This window comes from Ornithodoros turicata, chromosome 8 (assembly GCF_037126465.1).
Source record: "Ornithodoros turicata isolate Travis chromosome 8, ASM3712646v1, whole genome shotgun sequence".
NCBI lineage: Eukaryota > Metazoa > Arthropoda > Arachnida > Ixodida > Argasidae > Ornithodoros > Ornithodoros turicata.
In genome coordinates this window covers 34615406-34642228 of record NC_088208.1, presented here as the reverse complement: position 1 = coordinate 34642228, position 26823 = coordinate 34615406, and the positions used below count along the sequence as shown (strand labels likewise).

Sequence of the window (26823 nt, the reverse complement as noted above, 5' to 3'; positions counted from 1 at the left end):
GCTGCTAAAATGTGGCTTTCGACAGACGACACGAACAGACATCAAAATCCCGTGAATTTGAATGGTTAAATAGTGACATCGTGTTTTTAAACACGGCATATCGTCTTGCCAAGCAGTTGAGCATTCTCCTGCTTTGAGAATGTGGAGATCGGGGATTTCGCAACCGGGTATATCGAGGTCCTCCGGAGTGAACTCCATATTTGCTAGGAGGCGCCTCCACATTGGAGTCACTGCATAATACAATACTGCACTATTTACTGACTCGACATTGCTTCCGCCTGGTTTCTTACGGTCCTATGAGTCACTAAGCAAACCATGAAATAAACATCCACAATAAGTTACGCGCATCATTTTCTTTCTTATTTTTATCTTTCCTATATACCTATTGTATCCAATCTAATCTAATCTAATCTTTTGTGGTCAAGCGTTTTGCGCCTATTGCTCGGTTGCATCAGTTATACTTCTGACCTTCGAGTATCACAGAGAGACACACAAAGAAAAAGAGATGCCTGAAGCTGCAGACGACCCGTCGGTGGGGCGCCATACGGGACAAGAAAATGTACATTGGTGGAGTGTATATGGCACTAGACTCTGCAAGGCGAAGATCTCGATAAGGTTTCGGGGAGCTCTTCACACGATATTGCGCAGTGGCAGATTCACCTGTAATCTGCATGTCAGAAATAGATGCCGCACGTGCGAGCAGCGCGTTTGATAGCAGTTCTATGTATGCCAATTCTAAGGAGGGGACAGTTCTAAGAAGTCCCAATTGGTTGAGTGATAAAGGAACGACCAGGTTATTTTCTTGGAACGGTCGTGTCGTTTCAGCATTTTGAGTTGATGATAAAGATGATAACCAGTTATCATTATCCGGAGTTGAGGATCGCCGTCCATTACCGGGCGTGGTTCCCTTTCTTGTACAGAGTACGCGTGCAATTCTGGTCGGGCTGTTGGTGTTGGGTTTGGTGTGGTTCCTATATCTATATCTTCTCTATATATATCCATATTTTCTCTCATTAAATGGGCAAGGAAAAATTGAAAGACTTAGTGCAAGCATAATGGATATCATGACAGGAAGTGTAAGAAGAATATTCCACAAATTTCCTCCTATAAGTCATGGTCACGACAGTGATGTATACAGTAAAGTTTCTGTTTGTCGTGTTGATGACCCAGATGAACCTGGAACACCTTTATTCACAATACTTACGAGCAAAATATTCACTCCTCATGACAACACGTTGACCCTGTCAGTGCGTACAGCTAAAATATTTCAAAATTGGGCACACGCGCGAAATATTTAATTTTTTTCAATTATTTGTTCTTTGCATTGTCTCTCAGTGCATAACTCCGAAAGCTTATAAACAAAACACATTTCTTAAAGTGCGACAACAGTTACATGTCTGGCAACCAACGTTTCAAAGTAACTTGTGCTTGTTCGCCTATATCATCATGTTTAACAGACGAGATGCAAAACTCATCCTGCACAATTACAGTGGTACAAAAGCTGATTTCCGTTGACTAGACGACACACTTGTGGGTCTGCAGCTGGCTCCAAAAATTGTTGCGTCCGCAGACATCAATCATACTCATTGCGTAAGGCATTGAGATAGTGCTCTCTATTCACCGGAGAGAGTGACGTCGTGACGTTCGCTCTCCAGGAAGCCGACAGCATTGTGCAATGCTTCCCATTGGGTGACCTCGGCACACGTCACATTATACCCCCTCGATCAGCTTCGACAAACAGTGCAGCGCGCTGTGGCCTCATATAGCTCTCGAACGGATTGAATAGTTAAAGCGGGCCGCGACACATGTATGACGTCAATTTTTTTACTGTCGTCTGCGCTCGTGGTAATCTGCTTTGAGTGTGGTTCGCACGACGTCTACCGGACTTCGAGATAGGGGGAGGCTTAGTCGTATCGGATGTCCCATAACTTCCCACTTCGAAAAGGGAGCAACTTTTGTGTCAAGCAGCTATAGTGGCTGTCATTTGAGGTTGGAATGCGGGCATATATGGCTTCTGATACGGGTGATAACTATGATGATTACGGCAGAAAGTGGCGCATTCCTCCAGCGTTTACAATACTGTGCACATGCCTTGTGTCGAAGAAAATTACTCCCCCCCCCCCCCGTTTTTTTTTTCTGCTGGAAGACAAATGTTGAAACTATGGGAAGTGCAACACCTATATTTAAGAAATGATGAAGTAAGCTGAGGAGGAGTACTCTTGCACGTGAGCACAGTTCACTGTGATACGTGTGTCTGATTACAGTGCATCAAACTTAGCGAACATCCATCGGCACTGGTCGTAAAGGTCGAAGAATTCTGGGCAGAAATGGATATTCTGTGTCCGTAGGCATCGGTGGAGGCGTTGCCGGTGTAGCTTGCGCAGGTCCTGGCACCGCAGTCGTGGTTTCCGCTGTCGATACACCAGTGGACGTTTCGAGTCCCGTGGTGGCCTCTTCCGTTCCAGTCGTTGTTTCTGACCCACCCGTTGTGGACACTGAGCTTCCAGACGCTTCAGTTGTATAACCTGACCCACTGGTCTCACCCGTTGCCGGTTCCGATGCATCGGACGCTATTGTTGTGGTTGCTGTTGTATTGGAATCTAACAGTGTAGTCTCTGGACCTCCGGAGAGATCAGTTACTGTCCCTGATGCTCCTGTTGTTGTTTCCGGCACACTCGTTGTAGTTACACCTTCCGAGCCATTTGATGTGGATGTTGTTGCGTCCGATCCAACAGACGCTAGCGTTGTGGTTGTTGATTCGCTGGACCCTCCCGTTGTGGTTTCTCGTCCTTCGTGCACCTCACTTGTCTCTCCTGTCCCAGTAGGCGTACCTGTTGCTGTTTGGGATCCACCAGACGCTATCGTCGTAGTCACCGAGTCACTGGACCCACCAGCTGTAACTTCCCCTGTCACTTGAGTTGTACTTTCCGCAACGTTGATTGCACCTGTGGTTGTTTCCGACCCATTGGGCTCTGTAGTTTCGGCTTGTGATCCACTACTTGCAGCTATCGTGGTTTCGGTTTCGGTTTCTGGGGCATGCTCACCAGTGGTGGTTTCGACTCCAGTGGTTGTTTCCTGGGGTTCATGCGTAGTAGTCTCGGCGTGCACTTCTGTGGTCCATGTTGCGGACCATAGATCGTCGGTGACCACATTGGTTAACGTAGTCTTGCCGCTGTGCCCTGACAATAAAAAGAATGTTTACACGCATTGTGCTGATATCGTAAGCACAGGGCTCTTACAGTGCACACGTAACAGTTTCCTTGTGCGCCTACTTTCTTCGGCATAATGTTAATCAACGTGACCAATGCGTACCACGACCAATCTGCCAATTTTCTGGTAATATATTTCTTTCTTTCTTTTTATTGAATTTAATACATTTATAAAGACATAGGTGCAATAGGAGTGAGAGGGAAAGCCCTGTCGAACAATCCAGGATAACAACAGATATACACCGAATATAAGTCACGCATCTTGTGAGGAGTACAAAGAACAAAAAGAAACGTCTATATCTGCATATAACTAATCTATATACCACAAATTATTTGCTTGTCACATCACGTGACAGTACGCTTTAGCGCCTTAGGACTAACATTTCCTTTAGCTACAGGAAAGACAAAAATGCTTTTGCTTCTTACCATGATGATGTTCAGTCTTGTGATGACCTTTGTGATGACCATTATCGTGATTCGGTTTCGCACAGATTCCTTGGTACATTGCGTGTAGAAATAAGCACAGCAATAGTCTCGACCACATACTTACGCTGCTCCTCACAAAACGTTCGGAACCTGCCGCACTATTCGCTGACTCCCGTCCTGGTGCTGCAACTGCGGGTGCTGCAACTGCGGGTGCACTTAATCCCCGATGGGTTTTCTGCCTTCTTAAGCGAATGGAACTGTGAGTCACGGGATACGCACCAAGGCTCTGCGTGTATTGGTCGAACGACGGATGCACGTGTAGGAGTAGTCTGGAGGTCATGGTAGTTTATCGCAACCAATAGACAATGAGGAATAAGTAATTACTTTGCTGCACTGCTTTTTGTGAGGAAATCTTCCTGGAATCGTTTCAGAAGCGCGGCAACCATTGATCTGTAGCGTTTCATGCATACGGGGGACTCTGGTTTATGTGCATAACCGTATCAACTATAGTCGAGCGCCGAATGTGTGTTCTCCAGGTGTCCATCTTGAAAAAGACATCGGAAGACGGCTACAGGGTGTTTCAGTTAAATCCCCGGGCTAAATAATTTGCGAACGGGTGCACTAATCGAAGATCTTTCTTTTTTACAGGTACCTGTCCGATACCGCCTACAAGCTGCGCACCGTGTGAATGAGTGGGAAGCGCTCTTTGTTTGAATAGAAATTCAAATTAGTTTCGTGAAAAAACATCACTTCTAAAGCAGGGCGCCGTCGGCATTGAGATGGGTACTATCCCTTTTGGAGTGGACACCTTTTCGACAAAAATCTGCCACCGAAGCGGGTCATTTGTTGCACTAATTAATTGGTTTCGGTTTACATATTTTTGTCGCGGCTGATCGCGGCGAAGCGCAAAGGGACGTAATTCATTGGTGTAATTGATTGGTGGATAAGGGAGTGGAAGAGCGTCCTTTTACACTTCACCGCGATCAGCCCCGTGGCTCAGTGGTTAGCGTGCTGGCCATGTCACGTCGAGACTGGGAGGTACCCGGGTTCGAATCCCGGTGCCGGCTGTTTCCTCAGACGCTTTCAGACATATGTCGGCACAGTTCCCTTAGAAGTCGGCCCAGGACGCACATTCCCCAGGGCGTGAGTCGTGACGTTGCCCACATACGTGAGGCCGACGACGGCAAGCCCTATCATCACCACCACCACCGCGATCAGCCACGACAAAAATATATCAACCAAACCGAAACGAATTAATTACTGCAATGACCCGCTTCGGTGGCAGATTTTTCTCTAAAAGTTGTCCACTGAAGGTCTCCAAAAAGGGGTAGTACCCATTTTAATGCCGACGGCGCTCTGACAGATGAGACTGTGAAAAAAGAAAGTTATTCGATTGGTGCAGCCGCTCGGCGAATTATTTAGCCCGGAGATTTATCTGAAACACACTGTATAGGATCAGTGTTTTTCTTGAGCACCGCAGATAATTTTTCTGGGTCTTCAACGTGCCGTTGTCTCGGGCCAGCGCAGAAACTAGATATGCTCTACATCCGCTATCGAAGTTTTGCACGTCGCGTTTATCGGTAGACTGACCGAAATACACAGACAAGCGTTAAGGTACATCATTTCGTCGAAACAACACAAGAGTGCATCATGGCGCTGGATGCTGATGGCATAGCACGAATTATGAGTGTTGGCACGTGCGAACATGGCCCAGATCTTCATGTTGTCAGCATTCCATAGCGAGCAATAAATACTACATCACTTTCTCCGTATCTGGCCACAAGCTCCAGCGCAAAGGCAGATCACAACGTTTATTTCAAATCCTGGTCTAATTCAGTGCAGCTCATGCAGTGTCCCGACGTCTGTATACCTCACAATGACAGTCTACTAGCTCTTTTTGTGTGTCACTACACGGATTTAGAAAAAGTACCGTGTTTCGTAATTAATATCACATACTTCAATAAATCAGTAAACATGCTACAAGATTTGGTAAGCTACATATGAAGGCTTCGAGTTGAGGGGAAATCTGTATTGAGGCATGCATACCCAGCCGGCAGTCCCGAGACACGGGTTCATGCAGTTGGTTGGTTGGTAAAAAAAGAAAGAGACAAATATGAAGATGTTGGCGCACACCTTTTGTACTCTGTAGCAGTATAATGTTTGTTCATTGCTCCCGTTTTTATTACTCTACTACGCTGTGTTAGCGAAGCTGCCCTAGTTCGATAGGTTGAGGCATTGACGGCAAGTCATCGTATTTCGCGCGGGTATCGTCGGGGGTGAGAGTCCTTGGACTCAGCGGTTTCAGGATGTCTGGAAGACTGGGAATCACGACTCGCGGTGGCTTTGCCGTTGTGTAAGACGATGAGCCGGTGCTTGATGTTGGAGTCGTGTTTGTCGTTACTTTGGGTATCGCTGGAGCACCACTCTCGTTACGTGCAGGCGCTGTGGCGGGAGTAGGTGCTCGCGTAATGACGTCAGACTTCGCGGTCGCAGTGAGGCCATCAGTATGCGATGCTGGGCCCATAGTGACCACTACCGATCCGGAAGGGACAGATGAAATCGTTGTTGGTATTCCTGTGAGTCCTGCGCTAGAAGATGTCGAAGTCCCGGTGCTTACAGGGGGCAACGATCCCGCAGTCTTTGTGGTATGCGTCCCACCGGCTCCGGAAGAAGTGTTGCTATCGGTTGAAGATGTTCCTTTATCGGGACTCTGTGTCGTCGTAGGGCTTATCTCGTGGTCATGCTTCGGTGACGTACTTTCACTGACCATCACCGTAGGACCATCAGTATGCGATGCTGTGCCCATAGTGACTATGACCGATTCTGAAGGGACAGATGGAATCGTTGTTGCTATTCCTGTGAGTCCTGCGCTAGAAGATGTCGACGTCCCGGTGCTACCAGGGGGCAACGATCCCGCAGTCTTTGTGGTATTCGTACCACCGGCTCCGGAAGAAGTGTTGCTATCGGTTGAAGATGTTCCTTTATCGGGACTCTGTGTCGTCGTAGGGCTTATCCCGTGGTCATGCTTCGGTGACGTACTTTCACTGTTCATCACCGTAGGACCATCAGTATGCGATGCTGTGCCCATAGTGACTATGACCGATTCTGAAGGGACAGATGAAATCGTTGTTGCTATTCCTGTGAGTCCTGCGCTAGAAAATGTCGAAGTCTCGGTGCTTCCAGGGGGCAACGATCCCGCAGTCTTTGTGGTATGCGTCCCACCGGCTCCGGAAGAAGTGTTGCTATCGGTTGAAGATGTTCCTTTATCGGGACTCTGTGTCGTCGTAGGGCTTATCCCGTGGTCATGCTTCGGTGACGTACTTTCATTGTTCATCACCGTAGGACCATCAGTATGCGATGCTGTGCCCATAGTGACTATGACCGATTCTGAAGGGACAGATGAAATCGTTGTTGCTATTCCTGTGAGTCCTGCGCTAGAAGATGTCGAAGTCCCGGTGCTTACAGGGGGCAACGATCCCGCAGTCTTTGTGGTATGCGTCCCACCGGCTCCGGAAGAAGTGTTGCTATCGGTTGAAGATGTTCCTTTATCGGGACTCTGTGTCGTCGTAGGGCTTATCTCGTGGTCATGCTTCGGTGACGTACTTTCACTGACCATCACCGTAGGACCATCAGTATGCGATGCTGTGCCCATAGTGACTATGACCGATTCTGAAGGGACAGATGAAATCGTTGTTGCTATTCCTGTGAATACTGGGCTAAAAGGTGTCGAAGTCCCGGAGCTTCCCGGAGATAAGGATCCTGCAGTCTTTGTGGTACGCGTCCTATCGGTTCCCGAAGAAGTGCTACTATCGGTTGAAGAAGTTCCTTTATCGGGACCCTGAGTCGTCGTAGCGTTTATCTCGTGGCCATGCAGTGGTGACGTGCTCTTACTGATACCCGCGCTCGTCGTTGTCCTATCGTAACCGCTTGTCGTGTCTGGCGCGATACGCGTCGGACGTGGCGGGGTGTCTGTTCTTGTTACATGACCCTGGCCCAGTATGGTTCCTGCTGAATCTGCTGAATGGGACGGAGCGTGGGTTATGTTGATGTCACTGATTGTAGAAGTACCCCGCCAGTCGTTAAGTGTTGACGAGGTACTATTAGGCGTAGTTGAGGTAACATGTGATGATGTCTTTGGAGACGATTGGACACGTCCTTCAGCAGTGCCGATGGAAGTAGTTACCGCAATCTTGAACCTGGTGTCACTCTGTGTGGATACACCGTCGCCCGTTTCCGTTGCGGGTTCAGGTGTGCTCTGTTTGCCATGTCTGTCAGACACCTGTACGTTCGTTGTTGGACCATGCGTTGTAACCGTTGTTAACTGTACCTGCGCTTGTCCTACAGTCGTTGTGTGACGTGATTCTTTTGTAGCTGCTGTGCTGTTGTTAAATTGAGCGCTTTGATCTACGGTTGCTGGGGACACGATGTTGCGCTGGGTGGACTTGTCAATTGTGCCAGGATCTGTATTTGATACCTCATCTTTAGAGGTATGTGTGCTCGTTGGCGGACCCTGTGTCTGTACAGCCGTTTTCAGTAACTCCGTAAGTCCATCAGTCGTCGTTCCATTTGGCCCACTAGAGGGCGTAGAGTCTTTTGACTTTTGGTCTTCGGCTGTGGTGTGCACGCGGCCGCTCTCATTTGGTGGGGTAATCGAGGTCATATGCGGTATCTCAGGCACCTTAGTGTTCTGCGTTATGTCCTGCGTTGACACCGCCGCTGTCACTGTCGTTGTGAGCGGCTCCCCTTGTTCTTCAGTCGTGGTCGTTTTGTTTGGTGAGTTGTTTAAAGTCGCGGTAGTGGTGTCCAAGTGCGAACTCTTATTTCCAGATGCGCTTGGCATACCATTCATACCAGTAGCAGCGCTCGATTCGTCTTGTTTCTTTGAATTTTGCGTGCTAGTGAAGTACATGATTGTCGCAGTTGTAATCTGCAGCATAGCGCGATTTTCTTCAGTCGTTTGGTTAAGTGACTCTTTCGTTGCCCTAGTACTCCTGTGGAGTTTTTCGACAGTGGTGGGCATACCAGCGTTGACTTCCATCACCCCGTTCCATGTTCCGTTAGGACCAATATCGGTGTTTGGTATATCCTCCTCTATTACGTTTTGTGTGGTTGCTAATACAACCAAAGTCAACAGTGTAGCACGCGGTCCTGCATGTCCCTCTGTCGTGCAAACTGCTGGCCAGGTACAGTGGCGTGTTTGTCTGTTCCGTCCGCCAGGTTTGGTGGGTATGTTGTTGGCAGTGGCCTCCGTCCGACCATCCGTTTCTCCAGTTAGGCCAGCCCCAGTGTTTGGTGCACTCCTTCCCATTACATTTCGTGTGACCACTAATAGAGTCCACGTTGAAAGTGTGGTACGCAGATCTTCCTCTCCTTCAGTTGACACCTTGAATGCCTCGTTATCGTGGTGCGCCTGTGGGTTCCTTCTTCCAAGTGTAGTGTGCATGTCATCGTTGGCCCCTGCGGTGCTATTCGGCGTAACGGACATACCAAGGTCGGTATCTCGCACATCTTTCACCTTGGAGTTTTTTGTAGTCGTGGCATGTTCCAAGGTTGAGAGTGTAGCATGCATTTCTGCATGTGATTCAGCCGGTTCAGCAAATGGAACCTTTGATGGCATTGTATCGTGGCTTGTTTGCGTATTATCCCCTTCAACAGTGGTGAAGGTGTCGCTGTTGGTCTTTGCTGTGCCATGAAGCCTGTCATCTAGACCAGTTTCGGTACTTGATTCCACCTGTTCATCGAGGGTTCTTGTACTGATTAACATATCCACTGTTGGCAGCGTTGTTTCGTGCAGTTCTGCATGCTGGGCTTCAGTCCAGTGCGACCTTCTCGACGTATCGTGGCTCGATTGCGTACGGAGATTTCCAGTGTCGGTCGGCCGACGTCTTGCTGTTGCGGTAGGCAATGTCGACGTCCCCTGCAGCAAATAATTTTTCTCGCCGCTCGTAGGTTCACCAGTGTGCACGTGCTGGATCCCTGCTGCTGTAGCTGTAACACCCATCGAGATTGGTTGGTCCGCTGGGAAGGAACTGGTTGAGGAAGCTCCACCGGTCCGTTCCTCTGTACCTGTTCAGCCGAACCACACAGATCACTAAAGTACAGCGTTTGCACTAACGCGTTGGCGCTTTGCATAAAATACTGGTGAGTATGGAATACTTGACTTGTACTAACTGTGTGTGACACGAAGTAGGAAAACGTACCTTTGTTTTCGCTTGCTAGCATTTGCATTTTCTAGAAACATTCCACCTCATAAATATAATGTCACGTCACCTCATAAATATGACGTAACGTATAATTATCAAAGGTATCCTGTTGTAGGATTAAGAAATAGCAGCGACATATCGTCGATGTCATGCTTCAGGAAGTTGCGATTAATTCGTTTTATTTTTTTCTTTTCTTTATAACCTAAGTTAAACAAGGGAATCTTGGCTGACGTACTGATGCCTGCAGTAGTAGCGGTGATGGTCACTATGTTACCCGGCGTTACATGGCGGTCATGCACTAAGTGAAAAAATAAAAAGTACAAAGGAGACAACATGCCTTTCGTTTCTTCCATTCTGAAAACGTTAATTTCAACTACTCTCGAAAGTGTTCCATTTTCTTTAGGTGCGAAATATTTATTTGGGTCGAAAAATATTTTATGACCTTACATGCACGCATTAACATTGATTGGCAGAAGAAAAGCACGAATACGTTAAATTGATATGTTCTGTCCAGTAATTACACGTGGTCTCGTATGCTTGTTTTGTGATTTGTTAAGATATATTGTGGTGACGATAACGATGCTCTTACGGTGAGCAACTGGAAATAGGCAGTGAAGACCACTTTACAGTGAAAATCCCGAACGTCAAACAAAGAAACACCGATACGTATACGTCTGAACTTTTGAGCTCGAAGTATATGAGTATATCCTCAGCGCAACACAAAATACACACACTCTCTAATAAATGGTGAACCTAATTAATAATAATAATAATAAAAGCTTACCTTCTGACTGCACATTGCGTGGAACCAGCGCATGCTTGTGAACGGGCAGCCAAGCTGTCACCGGGATCCATATCCACAACACTATCGAGACCATAGGGACTCTATGTCTGACTGAACGTGTCAAATCTCACTGAGAAATTTACTTTATGTGTCACGGACATTATGGTACATTGAACGTAACTTTAGGAGTGCACCATTTTCCTCGTGTTTTTGGCGAGGATACACGCATTGCACGCACGAAGGGCCTTCCCGGCTTGTGCATCCTTTACTTTTTGACACCTTTCACTCGCGTACTGCTCTGACAGGCGCACGTTCGTTACGGAATGGGTGAATGTTGAAATTCGCTGAAATTCGCGTTACACAACCGCAAGAGTCCTGTCAATTTCTTTCTTCTTTTTTCTTAGAAGCGTATACGAAGAGGGGAGTTAAGTCCTGTAGATCACATAAATAATAATAACCTGAGGAAGCGTGGACCACCACGCGAAAGCTTGTACAAATTAAACTTAAACAAAAATCTTCAGTGTCGGTTTCTGTTTCTTTTTTCTTCAGAAATCCTGAGACATCGATCCCTAGTCTATCTAATCGGCCCCAGCCGTTTTTATCACGCAACCGAATCGTTTTGTACAGCTACCTGCAACGTTAACTTGAACGCCCCGACGGCTGACTGAGCAGTTGGAGAACCACCCTATCGGTGCTACGTAGAACTATAGGGAGAGGGCGTTGTGGGATATTCCACTCGTGCTCGGGGGTGTTTGTCGAGAAGTCTCCTCCTCCTCCTCCTCCTCTCGATAACCCTCCCCCGCTATTCGGAGCAGATCGTCTGCTCCTCGACAACTCCCCCCCCCCCAAGCTTTCTAACCCCTTCCCACGGGGGGGGGGGGGGGGTAGATACAACGAAGGTGAACAAATTTTTGCTTACCCTCATTATGTTCACTGTTATGGCTCCTGGGCAACGGCTTCGCGCAGATTCCTCGGTATATTGCGTGTAGAAATAAGCACAGCAGTAATCTCGACCACATACTTGTGCGCTTATACTATTCGCTGACTTCAGTCCTGGTGCTGAAACTGCGGGTGCATTTGATACCCAATATGTTTCGTGCCTTCTAAAGTGGACGGAACGGTGAGCCACAGGTAACGTACCGGGGCTACATGTATCGATGAACGATCAATGTACGTGCAGGTAGGAGCTAGTCTGGAGGCCACGGGTAATTTGTTGCATCCAATAGACAACGCGGAATAATTAATCGCTGTTGCGCTGTTTTCTGTGAGGAAATCTTCCTGGAATTGTTTCCGATACGCGGTAATCATTGGTCTGTAATGTCTCATGCGTACTGGCGACTCTGGTATACAAGGTGTCTCACCTGTAAAAATTTTAAAAAATTCGTATTAGAAAATCTACTTGTCTGAACGCTATGGGGTCAACGCCGTTCATCTCGGGGAGTTTTTGCCATGACTTCTGAGCACTTTTACAGAATTTAATTCGCGAGAAATCGAATTTTCCCAATTGATCTCCGAAATTTCCGAAATCAACCTCATGTTTTTTTTGTTTTTTTTTTCCTTCTTGCTCTTCCTTCCATGGAGGAATACTTCTTTCAGATACCTTTGCGTTGCAATGATGCTGCCGTCATCAGCAGAAGCTTGGAAAAGGGAAAGTGAAAGAGCAGGTATACATGGCCTCCTCGGAGATCTGAGCCCGGCCGGCAATGTGCGCACCTCGAAAAGACGGTTTTCGCAATTTTTTTTTCCCTGTTATTACGACTGCCGTTGTGAATGTATTTTGCGATAGAATATGGGCTAAATACGGCATGCGCTTTCTGTTTCCGTAAAGAGAGAGAGAGAAAAAACGTGAGGTTGACTTGACGAATTTCGGAGTTCAATTGGGAAAATTCAATTTCTGCGAATTGAATTCGATAAAAGTGTTCAAAAGTCATGACAAAATCTCCCCCGAGATAAATAGCGTTGGCCCCATAGTGTTCAGACAAGTACTGTAAATGTTTTAATACGATTTTGTTTTGTTTTTTCACGTTAGGTGAAACGCTCTGTATACGTGCCTACTCATGTCTACCGTAGTCGAGCGATAAATGTGTTTGCTCCAAGTGTCCATTTTGAAAACGAGATTCGAAGTCTCCAGGACCTTTGTTTTTGCTTAGTATTGATTACAAAATGGTTCTCAACGCACCACTGCGGATAACTTTTCTGGGTCTTTGACTCGTCGTTGTCTCGTGCCACTGCAGAAACTATATAGTATACTCTAAATCCGCTATCGAAGTATTGCATGTAGCGTTTATATGGTATAGACGAACCGAAACAAACCGACAACATTATTGTATTATTTCGTCGAAACAATACAAGGGAACATCATAGCGTTGGATATGCTGAGGCATGATAGTGCTGGCACATGGGAACAATGCCCAGATCTTCAAGTTGTCGATATTCCATAGCGATAGCGATTAATACATCACAGTTCGTGCAGTGTCCCGACATATGTACCTCACAATGACAGTCTCATATCTACTAGCTGTATTTGTGTTCCACGACAGCGAAATTGAAAAGGAAAAAAATACCACGTTTCATACGACACCATGTACATTCAATAAATCAATAAATATACTACAAGATTTGGTAAGCGTCACATGAAGGCCTCGAGTTGAGGGGAGATCGGTAGAAGCAAGAGCAACAAACGTCACGCTCTCCACGCAACCCATCCGGCAGTCTCGAAACACGCGCACATATAGGTCTATACCTTTTGGATTCCGTAGCAGTATGTTGTTTGTTAATTGTTCCCGTTTTTATTATTCTACTACGCTGCGTTAGCGAAGCGGTCCTGGTTTAATAGGTTGAGGTATTGGTGGCAAGTGACCATGTTTGACGTGGGTATCGTCGGGTGCGAGAGGCAATGGGCTTATCGGTTTCGGAACGTCTGGAAGATGGGGAATCACGACTCGTGGTGGCTTTGCCGTTGTTGGAGGCGATGAACCAGTGCTTGATGCTGAGGTCGCGTTTACTGGTACCTTGGGTGTCGCAGGAGCACCACTCGCGTTACGTGCAGGCGCAGTTGCGGGAGTAGGTGCTCGCGTAATGACGTCAGACGTCGCGGTCGCAGTCGGGCCACCAGTACGCGATGCTGTGCCCATAGTGACCATGACCGATTCCGAAGGGACGGATGAAATCGTGGTCGCTATTCCTGTGAATTCTGGGCTAGAAGATGTCGAAGTCCCGGAGCTTCCAGGGGGCAACGATCCCGCAGTCTCTGTGGTATGCGTCCCACCTGCTCCGGAAGAAGTGCTTCCATCGGTCGAAGATGTTCCTTTATCGGGACTCTGTGTCGTCGTAGGGCTTATCTTGTGGTCATGCTGCGGTGACGTACTTTCACTGATACCCGCGCTCGTCATTGTCCCATCGTGACCGCTTGTCGTGTCGTGCGCGTTACGCGTCGAACTTTGTGGAGTGTCTGTTGTTGTTACGCGACCGTGGTTCACCGTGGTTCCTGCTGAGTCTGCTGAATGGGACGGAGTGTGGGTAATGTTGAAGTCACTGATGGTAGAAGTACCCCAGTCGTTAAGTGCTGACGAAGTGCTATCAGGCGTAGTTGAGATAACATGTGACGATGTCTGTAGAGGCGATTGGGCATGTCCTCCAGCCGTGCCGACGGAAGTAGTCACAGTGGTTTCCTTGACCACCTTCGTGGTGGTCCCCCTGGATGTCGTGAAACTTTCATTGCTTGTTTCTGTCGATGTCGTTGTTTTTCTTGTTCCAATGGGATCAACATCTGTTGTTTTTTCTGTCTGCGGATCAACGCTACTGGCCGTTGTCACCGCGTCCGATTCATTACTTCTGTGTGTAGCCAACTCTGAGTCACCAGTTGGTGTGAGACTGGTGCCGCCTTTTCCTGTTACCGCAACTTGTGTGCTTGTTACTGTTGCGTCACTGTCATTTGTGGGTGACCCTGATGTGATAGCAGCATCCTCTGTTGTGGAACTTACTGTCACAGTAAGTTGAGTTTTGTCGCTCTCCGTGTACGCAGTCGTGCTGTCACCCGACGCCGTCGAAGCTGTTCGTGTTATATTCGACTGCAGAGCTGCAGTCTGCATGGTGGTACTCGATGATGTGATAGACGTTTCGCTCCCTTCAGCTTTACCTGTAATGGCGTGTTCAGTCGTCAGCTTGTCCAAGTCGTCTACGGGAATTTCGGTGTCGTTAGGGATATCGGTGACAGACTGAGACGATGTCACCTCTAGTACGGTGGGTTCTGTGGTTACAGTACTTGTATCATGAGTCCTTGTGGGTGTGGGCTTGAATCCGGCGTCGCTCGGCGTGAATACACCGTCACCTGTCTCCGTTGCGGGTTCAGGTGTGCTCTGTTCGTCATGTCCCTCTGACACCTGTGTGTCTGTTGTCGGACTCTGCGTTGTAGTCGTTGTTGACTGTAGCTCCGCCTGTCCTACAGTCGTTGTGGGATATGATTCTGTTGTAGCTGTCGTACGGCTGTTGCTGAATGGAGAGGTCTGATCCACAGTTGCAGGTGACACGATGTTGCTCTGGGTGGACTGGTCTACTATGCCAGTATCTGTAATTGATACTTCATCTTCATTAGAGGTATGCGTGCTCGTTGGCGGATCAGGTGTTTGTGAAGCTATTGTATGTGACTCTGTGAGTCCATCAGTCGTCGTTCCATTTGGCCCTCTAGAGGGCGTGGAGTCTTTGGAGCTCTGGTCTTCGGCTGTGGGCGTGAGGCCGGTCCCATTTGGTGGACGAGAGGTCGTATGCGGTATCTCAGGTACCTCAGTGCTTTGCGTTGTTACGTCCTGCGTTGACACGACCGCTGATACTGTCGTTGCATGCAGCTGCCCTGGTTCTTCAGTCGTGGTTGTTTCTTTTAGTGGGTCGTTTAAGGTCGTAGTAGTGGTGTCCGAGTGTGAACTCTTATTTCCAGCTGCGTTTGGCATACTATTAGCAGTGCTCGATTCGTCTTGTTTCTTAGAATTTTGCGTGCTAGTGAAGTCCAGCGATGGCGTAGTTGTAACCTGCAGCTCTACGTGATTTTCTTCGGTCGTTTGAATAAGTGGCTCCTTCGATGTCCCAGTACTGCTGTGGTCCCTTTCGACCGTGGTGAGCATATCACCGTTGACTTCCGTCACCCCGTTCGGTGTTCCGTTGGGACCAATATCGGTGGTTGGTCCATTCTGTTCTTTGGCGTTTTGTGTGGTTGTCAATACAGCCAAGGTCGAGAGTGTATCACGCGGTCCTGCATGCCCCTCAGTCGCGCCTGCAGGTGACCCCGTACTGTGGTGTGTTTGTCTGTTCCGTTTGCCAAGTGTGGTGGGCATGTCGTTGGTAGTGGTCTCCGTCACACCATTCGTTTCTCCAGTTAGGCTAGTACCGACGTTTGGTGCATTCCCTTCCATTACGTTTTGTGTGGTCACTGCTGGACTCCAGGTTGGAAGCGTGGTACGCCGTTCTTCCTCTCCTTCAGTTGACACCTTAGATGTCCGGGTGTTGTGGTTTATTTGCGGGTTTCTTCCAAGTGTAGTAGGTATGTCGTCGTTGGTCCCTGCGATGCTATTCGGTGTAACGGATGTACCAGCATCGGTATCTTGTACACCTTTCGCCTTGGCGCTTTGCGTAGTCGTGGTGTGTTCCAAGGTTGAGAGTGTAGCATGTATTTCTGCGTGCGATTCAGTCGATTCAGCAATTGGTACCCTTAACATCGTTGTGCTGTGGGCTGTTTGCGTATTCTCCCCTTCAGCAGTGGCGAACGTGTCGCCGTTGGTCTTTGCTGTGCCATGAAGCCTGTCATCTAGACCAGTTTCGGTGCCTGATACTACGTCTACATTGAGGTTTCTTGTACTGGTTAACGTATCCACTGTTGGCAGCGTTGTTTCGTGCAGTTCTGCATGCTGTGCTTCAGTCCAGTGTGACCTTCTCGACGTATCGTGGCTAGATTGCGTACGGAGATTTCCAGCTTTCGTCGATCGACGTCTGGTCGTTGCGGTAGATAATGTCGACGTCTCCTGCAGCAAAGAATTTTTCTCGCCGCTCGCAGGTTCACCGGTGTCATCGTGCTGCATACCTGCTGCAGTAACTGTAACATCCATCGGGGTTGGTTGATCCACTAGGAAGGCACCGGTTGAGGAAGCTCCACCGGTCTGTTCCCGTGTACCTATTTAGTCGGAACACATACGGACCACTGAAGTAACTGCGTTCGCGTTAACGCGTTCGCTCTTTGCATAAAATACTGGTACCCTAAGGTACAGAATGTTCGACTGATACTCACTGTGTGTGACACCAAGAAGAAAAGTACCTTCGTTTTCGCTTGCTATAACTTGCGCATTTTTTTAGAAACATTCCATCTCATAAATATAATGCTTCAAAGATATCCTGCTATACGATTAAGAAACAGCAGCGACATGGTGCTGATGTTATGTTTCATGTTATGCTGATGTTATGCTAATTGTCAGTCGTTTCTATCAGTTTATTGTTTTATTTATATCATGGTTTAAACAAGAGAATCGTGGCTGATTGCCTGATGCTTGCAGTGGCTGTGCAGACGGCCGCTGGGTTACCGTTACATGGTGGTTAGTGACAAAACGAGAAAGGACAAAGGAGTCAGCATGCCGGTGCCATTGGTTTCCTCCATTGTAAACCGTTAATTTGAACCACTTTCTCGAAACTGCCCACCATTAAATTTTATTGTGGGTCTTCTCTACAGGGACGAAATAGAAAAAAAAAAAAAATTCATAGCCTTTCATACTCCCAGTATCATGGATTGGCAGAAGCAGCACGAACACATTATTGACATGTTCTGTCCAGTAATTACAAGTAGTATCATACGCTTGTTTTGTGGCTCTTAAAATATATTGTGGTGACAATAACGATGCTCTTTCGTTATGGAACTGGAAATAGGCAGTTAAGACCACTTCACAGTGACAATCAAACGAAAACGCTGATACGCATATGGCTAAACTCGAATTGAATATATCCTCAGCTCAAACAACCAAGAATACACACACACATACTTCCCAATAGTTAATAATAGTACCTAATAGGGAACATAATGTACGATAAGACTAAACCTAACATCATATATACTCCGGCGCAACTTTTTCTTTGCTGTATCCCTTCACCAATAAATTTCCAATCAATCAACAAAGTAAAAAAGCTTACCTTCTGATTGCACATCGCGTAGAACCAGCGCATGCCTTTGAACGGGCATCCAAGCTGTCACCGCGATCCATATCCACATCACTATCGAGACCAGGAACTTCATGTCTGACTGAACGTTACGAATCTCACAGAGAAATTTGCTTTATGTGTCACGGACATTATGGTATATTGAACACAACCATGGGAGTGTGCCCGCTAGGCCATCTTCCTCGTGCGTTTTTGGCGAGGATACATGCATTGCATGCACGAGGGGCCTTCCTGGCTTGCGTTTCCTTTCAGCCCTCGTTACATGCATCCTTGACTTTTTGACACCTTTCACTATAGCGTTCTGTATACTGACAGGCGCACGTTCGTTCCACGAACACGCGTTAGAATGAATGAATGTGATGTACAATATGCGCGTCGTTGGTTACAAGAATAATGTTTTTGTGTATGGGAGTCGTTTATGTATAGAAACAACGATGGCCTTAAAATATTCGTGTTGTATATGCGCAATAAGAAGGTTATTGGAAGATAAAGCAGAAAAATTCGAGTGATTTTTTTTATGTAAGTGCAATTTGTGCGCAATATCGTCACGAAACGTGGTAACGAAAGTGAGGCACGTTATGAGTTTTATTCAATCACTTCTGCTTTTTATCCGTAGGTATAGACTTTGTGTAGGTGGTTGTGTTTTGGTCCCTTCCCTTCCAGATGTGGAGATCATTATAGAAAAACGAGAAAACAGGAGCAATTATGAAGCATTGTGGATCGTACTCAGCGGTATCTCCTATGACTATACTGTGTCCAGCCATATTTTTACTGTGTCTACGCACACGTGCTTGTGTGAAGCATGTACCACCTGGTACTAATGGCAATGACGACGTCGGCATAGTCACTATACCCACCTCATATTCAAAACTCTTATGTCATATGCTAGCTTGGTCGTGACTATTGAATATGCGGAAGTACCAAGCACCACTTTCATTTTCGCGTATGTTAAAGTGACGGGGTCACCTGAGAGTGTGAAACTGCATTGCCTCCATGCTTGATTTCACTCTGATTCACTTCGCCTGCTCCCGAGTACATCGGTCGCTATAGGCTATGAAGCGAATCCCTATTTGGTGACACTGTTTGACCGATACGAAGATGCGGATATGCCGAATGATTCCAAGCGACAACAATTTCCTATGCGCAAATGTAGACCCGCTTAGGAGGGCCTTGATGTTTTGTTAATAGCCTTTTGTCTGATTTCGCTGTCGCGCAAGCATAGCTGTCCTAGGTGAGCTTCCTGTGGCGTAGAAACATGACAAATAGTCAAGACACGGGCGAAAATTGTTGCAGCTGCTCGAGTACGCGGCAAGTGGAACTGCCACTGCATGGCTGAGCAATGGAGTAATTGCAACGTCAGAACGTGTCTTCGTAATATTGTGGCAATTTATTTCAAAATTGAAGTTACTATAGGCTTGGAATTGTAGGTGCAGTAAGCTACCGTACCGATGTCTACTACAGGATAAGAACCGAAATATGGAAAGCAAGTCATGTAGGAAACTTCAGTCCTGCTAAGGAAACTGCCCAGTTGCACCATATACATGTATATTAAGTTGAAAAATTGAGTGTTTGGCATAAACTTGCGATAGCGCTGGTGTCACAAAAGGAAGTGAGACTTGGGTTGTTCATAATATATTATGATCTGTGACGAGTGCGACATACCGCAGGTGCATATTTGAGGAAAACGTAATATAACGTGGTATTAACATGCACACAAGGGTGCCAATCAGAGCATAAAACCAGGTATATTTCGAATATGGTTGTGGTAATCTATGTGCACTCTATAAGGACTAATAATAAAAATGCTTAACGTACGCTGTCGCGACGTGAAGACGTGTATGCTGTAAATATGACAAGGGTTCAATATTCCATATTATCGTAGTGCCAAGCTAAGCTAAGATATACAAGAAGCGATTTCTACTACAGTGCGCAGATAAGTATGGTCTATAATGAACGATTTTAGACACGTAACTAATCGTAGCTATACCGTAACCTACCATAACAGACCGTACTATGACTGTTCGCTCCGAGTACCGCTAGATGGATGTACCAGACAGATTGCAACGATGGGAACTTGTGACCTTACCAGCTACACAGCTGTGCTGTAATGACGGCCATGGAGAAAACTGAAACTATCCTTTTGAAACCAGGTCTGTCAAGGGAACGGAGAGGACTCTACAGTATCTCGTAGAGGTTCTTGGTCAAACTGTAGTCGTGCACGTCACAGCTAGGTTGTGTGCCCTGGAGAACCGACAGGCACAACTGGGGCTAAAGGTACTATTGCCATGTGCTACGACACACATAACTCTAATACGTGGAAGGGGTGCACGACCTTCTTATATGGGGTAGCATGAACCGAAGATCGGTTGGAATTTCACGTAAGTGCCGACCAGCAGCATGTGCACGGGCGGGTCTACAAGGCTTGTAGCCACCACGAAATGATTACTCCGACCTTCCTTATTGCCTTGCTACTTTTCTTCACAAACTTCCGAAGAATAAAAGCATGTCCTGTAGGAAGCGCTCCACACAGAAGTCGCACGGCGTGCAGCACGCAAAGCGCCCTACAGAGGCACAAAACCATGTACCACCGTCATGTCTCACGAGGACAACACTTAAAGTTCTGTCGTTTTCACGGACGAACTGCTGGCTGCCCTTCGAAGCGTTCCGTTTGACTTGGACTTCTCCTTGATGTTGGTGGAAGCCGGTTTCGTTGACGCGGTTGGCTCTTCTGGCTTCGGTTGTCCGTTAAGGACCAAGTCATCTTTGCCGGAGCTTTCTTCTTCATGCTTCGTCTCCTCTGCTGTGACCGTCTTTGAGGTCTTGGTTACCGTGATTGTTTTGGAAGTTTTTGAAATAGGCGAAGTCTTTCCACTTGTGCTGATTCGTACAGTGGATTGATTGCCTGATTTCCTAGCAACAGACGGCGAAGGTGGCGTCACCTTAATAGAAGGCATATTTCTCTGCCTTTCAGCACTAGACGACCTGATAGCTTCTCTCTTCGATGGTTCACATCTGTCGTCGCTCTTCGAGAAAGTTTTGCTCCTCGCTATCGTTAGCTTACTCTGTACGTTGTTCGCGTTTCTCCCTCTCTCCGTTATCCTGGTCCTGAACGTCTCTGTTCTAACAGGAGCCCTCTTCTGCGCCGTGACCGGCGACGCAGTTGGGCTCTGCGGTAGCACTCTCCTCACGGAACTGTTCTCTTTCCCAGAATCCTTGGCTTTGGCCGCTTGCTGTCTCCTGAACCGTCCCTCATTGCGCGATGCGATGGAAGCCACGGAAGGCATGGAAACCGCGCGTTTGGCCTCCCAGCTTCTCGTAGGACTCGCAAATGTCGGCAAGGCGTGTTTCCTCGGTGGAGATGGAGGAGACGGGGGAGATGGTGGTGGTCTCGGTGGGGAATAATGTCTCACGGGTGGCCGCTGCTTCGCTGCAGAACTTGCGGTCGCGCATGAGAGCGTGTACAGACGTATTCGCGAAGGGCTTACTGGACTCAAGCGTCCGGAAGGTACCTGTCCACTCCTGGACCGTGTTGGACTCGCGGGGGGCACGACTCTTCTTCTGAGTGGAGGACTGCTAGATATCCTGCTGTAGGTGCCGAAACGGTTTCGGTACGTCGCCGAGTAGGGACCTACGAAACGGTAACTGTAGTCCGGCGGTAAAGGCAGTGACCTTCGCGATGTCCTGGGAGGTAGACGGTTCCTTGTGGTCGCATACGTGATGGTTTTCGTGCTTCTCAAGGGCTTGCGATATGTTGAAGGGTCCGGGGACGATTGTGGTGAAGGTCTTGCTGAGGTACTTGTTGTCTTGCTTCGGTTAGGCTTGGGAGAACCGGCGATCTTGTGGGTAGGGCTTGGCGATGAAGGAGCGGACCGGATGTTTTTCTTTGGGGACGCTGCAGGAAGAGGAGGCTCTGCGAAATATATCGTAGAGAGGTGGGGGTCAGTAATCAGTCCCTATGACGTGACGTGGCGGTGAAAAAAAGAGAGAGAGGTTCGTCTGCTAGACGTGGGGCAAGAAGAGCTATGGCGCCCTAAAGGAAGATGGAGACGCATATATAGGAGCAAAGGGAAAGAACACGGAAACACGCAACACACGGAGAGAACTCGTAAATTCCTCTACAGTTTTGCTCTGGATTATTGTACAGTATTTTCCCCGGTTGCACTTAAATGAGACCACGTATTTTTTTTTTTCAATTCAATCTGTTTCTAATAAATTTTTCAATCGATTCATTTTGTCAATTTACGCGTTGTGCCATAATTTTTCGATTCTTGTTGCGATGGCGGCGGAGCTGACGGTGGTCGGGGTCAAGCCCCTGAAATCGTACCTTTGGTGGTAGCGCATGGAGAGGAAAAACGAGGATAAGATCCTCCTTCTCCTCCTCCTTCATGTAAAGTTCCCGTAGTACCTCTCCCGAAATATTTTTCTGGTTACATCATGAACATTTGATTTGTACCCTTAATCTGCGTTGTTCTAACAAAGACGACTCTGTTCTCACCAGGGCAAACGCATTCGCCCTTTGTGGTATCTTCAACGCCAGCAGCGAAGCGTATGCGAACCCCGTGAAGGAACAGTAAGAATCAATATGAATACCTGTCTCGACAGAGAACCTGATAACGAGGCCTGTTTACGACTCTACAGGGCGCACCCGATCATCCCGAACACGAACGTGTGTAGGAGCCTCGTAAAGGCGTGCACGTAAAGCTGCATAGGTGGTCCCATGCGAGCGATATGGCATTTTAACACGAGTGCGTGAGTGTCAGGCGACAGGTGCGAGATCGCGATTGTCCCGCGAAGAATGTCGGTCATTCAAGGCTAACCGCGATGGTCAGCGGTGAGCAATTATGGCGACGATGTTACGTTCTGTAGTCTCGACCTTGTGGTTATTGAGTACGCAAGCTGCCTGCTCTAAATAGGAAGTGAACGACCTCTTTAACGATGCGCCACCTGTGCTGTGGGTGAGGTTGCACTCAACAATCTTTCAGTCACTAAAGAGCTAGCGGCTGTAAGGACCTTGCACGGAAGTGTCTGGTGTCCTACTTTGCATTCGAGTGACATCGGTCATGAGCTCATGGGGGAGCAGCTTTTTTTTTTTTTCGGACCTCCTGTTTTCCGTTAGCAACTAACGCCAGCTACGCAAAGTGATATTTTAATATCGTATAAATTGTACTAAATGTAGCCTTTGCAGTGTTGACAGTACAAAAAGTATCTGCCTCTAACAGACTAACTTATGGCAGAAGGCATGTATATGTTTGTCTCGTCCTCCGAATTGTCTACACACACAGACATTCAACAACAAGGACAACTGAATAAGGACGTCTTGAACCATATAGTTCACCCCACCCATCTGCGATTCCAACGCACAAAGGACTATGTGTAGTACATAAATCGTGCCTGCTCAAGTACGCCTTCCGCATAAACCTGTTCGTGTGCTTGCACTGTGTTGAATCACGCATCGACTGAAGAAGAAAATTAAGTGCGAACTGCGAAGCGATGGTGACTCAATGAACATAAATTTCCGCAGACTCCATACAACGTGTCTGTGAGATGCGCAATGGTCTCGAGACGTTCCATCAAGAGTTCTGATGCGTGAAGTGGACCCTGACTTTGGCTTCACCATGCCTTCTCGTGTGCCTCGCCACTTTGCGTCGCTGATACACAGGCTTCGTCTTGGGGTTGCATTCACCCCCCATTTCAAGCATCTGATCGGCCGCTCTGACTCGATGCTCTGCTCTCGCTGTGCTGTTTTGGCGGATACCAAGCATGTGCTCCTCGACTGCCATCTATACACCTTCCAAAGAGCAGCTCTACTGTGTCGCCTGCAGTCGATCACGGCCGCACCATTCACATTGGCAACCATTCTCGGCCCTTGGTCTAACCAGACTGACCATCGTCAAGTTCTTGAGCATTTCAAAATTTTTCTCCGGGACACTAGTCTCCTCTCTACCCTATGATCTGCCTGCGTACCTGTGTGCTGTGTGTGTGTTTTTGTGTGCTGTGGTTTTGCCTACCGTTCTGATGTCTTACTGACTCCACTGACTCTCCGTATTTAGCATCGTTCATCACCTCATCATCAGGACACATCACATCCCGCCCCATTGTGCCTTGGGCTAGTGGGCCGCACCTTACGTGGCGATTTTCCCCATTCATTATCATTAACTTATTTGTTGTTGTTGTCTGTGAGATACGCCGTTAAAGTAAAAAGGGAATACATCCTACCTTCTTTACGGCCAGTACCTTTCTTTTTCTCCAAGAATTTCGTCCAGAGCCTCTGGAAATTTGACTGAGGTGGCTGTTGCGCTTTGCCATCTGCGCTTTCGCCTGCATAGAGAAGTATTTAAATTTTGTTCATTATAGGGCTAAAAAAAACCTCCATGCTAAATCACTAAACACGCACTGCCTTTCTGGTTTTTCTTCCTGGCTACCCCGTTTAGTGACTGCACGTAGGTCCCCAGAATACTTGAGACTTTATCTACTTTCCGCGGCAATCGAACTTGGGGCATTCAATACTACGCTATTTTATTGTTGTTGTTGCTGCTTTTTCTTTCCTTTTTATCCTGCGTTGACCCCTCACTCTTCATGACATACAAGGAAATCCTCTTGGAAGTTACTCGCCTGCAAGAGCTAACATAGTGCAGCATTCAGTGCATTGCGTTCTTCAGTGTGTCTGGCACGCAAGGCCTCAGTTGGAGAACCGCGTTGCTTCCCAGTCCGTTGTGGCGCACCTCAGTACATAGTTGTCATACAAGATCAAAGAGTGATATTAAACGGTGGGAACAACTTATTTATTTACACATGGTAAACAAGACTTTCGTGCACGAGTCTGCACTTCTTCAGGTTACCTTCACAGGTTCAGGTAACCTGAAGAAGTGCAGACTCGTGCACGAAAGTCTTGTTTACCATGTGTAAATAAATAAGTTGTTCCTACCGTTTAATATCACTCTTTGATTTTCTCACCACCGGCAACTTGAGATCGCCTATTTTTTCTGCCTTCGTATCTTCTTGTCATACAAGACGAAAACTTCAGAGTGACTTACGGAATGATTCTGCGATCGGTTAATTTTTCTTCCTTCTGATTAGATAACGAAGTATTGATCCGCTTTGTGCTGCTGCAGAGACGAAGTAATATCCAAGCAGCACAATGTGCTGAAAGCTCAAGCACCTCGCTGTCTTATCATTACGGTGCTTGGTTTCGCAGTCTTGCCCACGTAAAAAACAACCTTGATCTTCCCGTCGATCCCTATGCACTCGCCTTTGGGTACATTGCGCTACTCGGGTAAGTTCCAGAAAATCCTTCTCGAACGAGACTACAACGTCCTGTGTTCTCCGCAGACTGTATGGCCGGCGCGTCAGCGTCATAACCGCTTACCATAATAACGTAACGCACTGTTGCCGAATGGTAAACGCAATAAGCCTTACCTCTCGGAGACTTCCTGCCGGTGCTTGCCATGGTGATGCCATACGTGTCAGTCCTTGTAAAGAGATGGGTGGGCCGCCGGTGGAAACAAGAAGCGGCGCGCACGTCGGTATATTTGCGTAGCGGACTCGTGAGTGACGCAGGTGCAAGAGACCAGCCATGCGAGTGCTCCCTGCCTGGTGTGGTCCCTCCTTCCCGATCACGATCTGCACGCTTGCTATTCTTTCTGTTTCTCCCCCCTTGAGCTCATTAGTATTTTGTCTGGCGATATCGCAACTAGCATATATTTTAAAGTCGCCCACGGAGACTTGATATTTCAGACGTTGCTGACACATCCGAAAGCCACCTGCCCAGTGTTACAGAGTGCTAAGAGACACGGACTCGAGGTCTGTTGAAAAGTATTATAGATCACACACGATGTCGTCTGTTCTACAATAGGTTTGCCATTAGGTGCACGATTCTGCACATAACGCGGAAATATGTTGAAAGCAGTTTTTTTTTTTTTTTTTTTCAGAGTTTGTGCCTCAACGGCGTAACAATGTGGCATACATGGTCCCTGGTCTATACTTTTCCGAGTTCAATGGCTCAGCTCATAACATATCGACCTCTTGATTCGCTGAGCTTTAAAACCTGTAAGAGCAGCTTTATTGTTGCATTGAATAATTATAATTAGACTAAGTTAGACTAGCTCAACCTGACGTAGCGAGGAAATTCGCGGGTATGATGCTGGTAATAATCCTATAACACTATCCTAATAAACCTATAAAAAATCCTAATAAGCCCATCTTTAACGATGTTTAGTAGTCTTTGTTGACGTTCCTGTTCGTCTTCTGTGTCCTCAAACCTGCACTATTCTTTACCAAATACACGTGAAGTCATAGAAGCACCAGCAAAGTCATTATTGAGGCGGATTGAATAGAGTAGGATTTCGAGATTGGAAGACCAAATATTTGAAAAAGGCAGAAAGGCATTTCAAAGGGTAATACGCATAATGTAGTCGTTTTTAGCTTCGAAAGCCCTTTCTAAAATTGGTACTTCACGAATGTTGCGGTTCAAATGAAGATCGAGGTCACCTCTGAGAGAGAAAGACGAGAAGGGGACAAAATAATATTTCCGCATGAACTTTTCATTACGTGAAGGCTGACAGCTTTTTTCTTTCTTTTCCTATTGAAAAAGAATATTATATTCATAGTAGTAAGGAAGTATTCTGAAAGAAAAAAAATCGTAAAAGATTATGTTCATGATGTTATGCAGCGTGTAGCCGTACGAAATTGCGTGGGTGACTGTTTTCGTTACTGACGTCAGTTATCTTTTCTCTATATGGTGATTTTTTTTCTGCTGCATACAATTCACACACACATACATATACACTGGATGATAATGAGATTGGCGGTGCACTGCCCTATTGCTCATAGGGAACGGATGAGGGGATGATGATGATGGGAGGAATACTTTTAGCGCACATGCAACGTATTCCTGTAAGCGCCCTTTTATGTTTTGTCTTTTCTTTTTTGAAGTTCCACGACGCACAGAAAAAATTCTTCTACTCTTCCACGAATTTTCGAAAGAAGCCGCAAAACTCCATAGTTTCGGATT

General features: G+C 47.1%; 4 protein-coding genes across 5 annotated transcripts; all 4 read right to left on the bottom strand.

The window, feature by feature from the left end:
* Positions 1–1175: 1175 nt before the first annotated feature.
* Positions 1176–3889, bottom strand: LOC135366187 (mucin-22-like). 2 transcript variants are annotated; one of them, XM_064598850.1, is made up of 3 exons: positions 3636–3889; positions 3045–3179; positions 1176–2945 (listed from the first exon to the last, which is right to left on the bottom strand). In XM_064598850.1, the coding sequence occupies exons 1-3, from the start codon at positions 3751–3753 to the stop codon at positions 2275–2277; spliced, it is 924 nt and encodes a 307-aa protein (XP_064454920.1). In that variant the 5' UTR covers positions 3754–3889; the 3' UTR covers positions 1176–2274. The 2 variants fall into 2 exon arrangements, with proteins under 2 accessions (XP_064454920.1, XP_064454919.1); XM_064598849.1 differs by having other exon boundaries at positions 1176–3179.
* A 3724-nt stretch (positions 3890–7613) lies between these two features.
* LOC135367587 (mucin-5AC-like) lies at positions 7614–11656 on the bottom strand. Its single transcript, XM_064600877.1, has 4 exons — positions 11542–11656; positions 10623–10703; positions 7819–9701; positions 7614–7652 (listed from the first exon to the last, which is right to left on the bottom strand). Exons 1-4 carry the CDS (start codon positions 11639–11641, stop codon positions 7614–7616), a joined length of 2103 nt encoding a protein of 700 aa, XP_064456947.1. The 5' UTR covers positions 11642–11656.
* A 1307-nt stretch (positions 11657–12963) lies between these two features.
* On the bottom strand, positions 12964–18042 carry LOC135366185 (mucin-2-like). The gene is made up of 2 exons (XM_064598848.1): positions 17787–18042; positions 12964–16782 (listed from the first exon to the last, which is right to left on the bottom strand). The coding sequence occupies exons 1-2, from the start codon at positions 17887–17889 to the stop codon at positions 13433–13435; spliced, it is 3453 nt and encodes a 1150-aa protein (XP_064454918.1). The 5' UTR covers positions 17890–18042; the 3' UTR covers positions 12964–13432.
* A 2211-nt stretch (positions 18043–20253) lies between these two features.
* LOC135366184 (serine/arginine repetitive matrix protein 1-like) lies at positions 20254–25349 on the bottom strand. The gene is made up of 3 exons (XM_064598847.1): positions 25230–25349; positions 24030–24131; positions 20254–21723 (listed from the first exon to the last, which is right to left on the bottom strand). The coding sequence occupies exons 1-3, from the start codon at positions 25258–25260 to the stop codon at positions 20426–20428; spliced, it is 1431 nt and encodes a 476-aa protein (XP_064454917.1). The 5' UTR covers positions 25261–25349; the 3' UTR covers positions 20254–20425.
* Positions 25350–26823: the final 1474 nt, after the last annotated feature.

Coding starts and splice junctions, on each gene's coding strand:
- LOC135366185 (XM_064598848.1), bottom strand. CDS start 17,889: ATGAAGTTCCTGGTCTCGATAGTGATGTGGATATGGATCGCGGTGACA. Junction 16,783..17,786: donor ACGCGATGTGCAATCAGAAG/GTAAGCTTTTTT, acceptor CCGACTAAATAG/GTACACGGGAACAGACCGGT.
- LOC135367587 (XM_064600877.1), bottom strand. CDS start 11,641: ATGTGGTCGAGATTACTGCTGTGCTTATTTCTACACGCAATATACCGA. Junction 9,702..10,622: donor ACGCAATGTGCAGTCAGAAG/GTAAGCTTTTAT, acceptor TCGGCTGAACAG/GTACAGAGGAACGGACCGGT. Junction 7,653..7,818: donor ACACCAGGTTCAAGATTGCG/GTAACTACTTCC, acceptor CGTCCCATTCAG/CAGATTCAGCAGGAACCATA.
- LOC135366187 (XM_064598849.1), bottom strand. CDS start 3,753: ATGTGGTCGAGACTATTGCTGTGCTTATTTCTACACGCAATGTACCAA. Junction 3,180..3,635: donor CAAGACTGAACATCATCATG/GTAAGAAGCAAA, acceptor TTTTATTGTCAG/GGCACAGCGGCAAGACTACG.
- LOC135366184 (XM_064598847.1), bottom strand. CDS start 25,260: ATGGCAAGCACCGGCAGGAAGTCTCCGAGAG. Junction 24,132..25,229: donor CGGCAGGAAGTCTCCGAGAG/GTAAGGCTTATT, acceptor TTCTCTATGCAG/GCGAAAGCGCAGATGGCAAA. Junction 21,724..24,029: donor AGGTACTGGCCGTAAAGAAG/GTAGGATGTATT, acceptor TATATTTCGCAG/AGCCTCCTCTTCCTGCAGCG.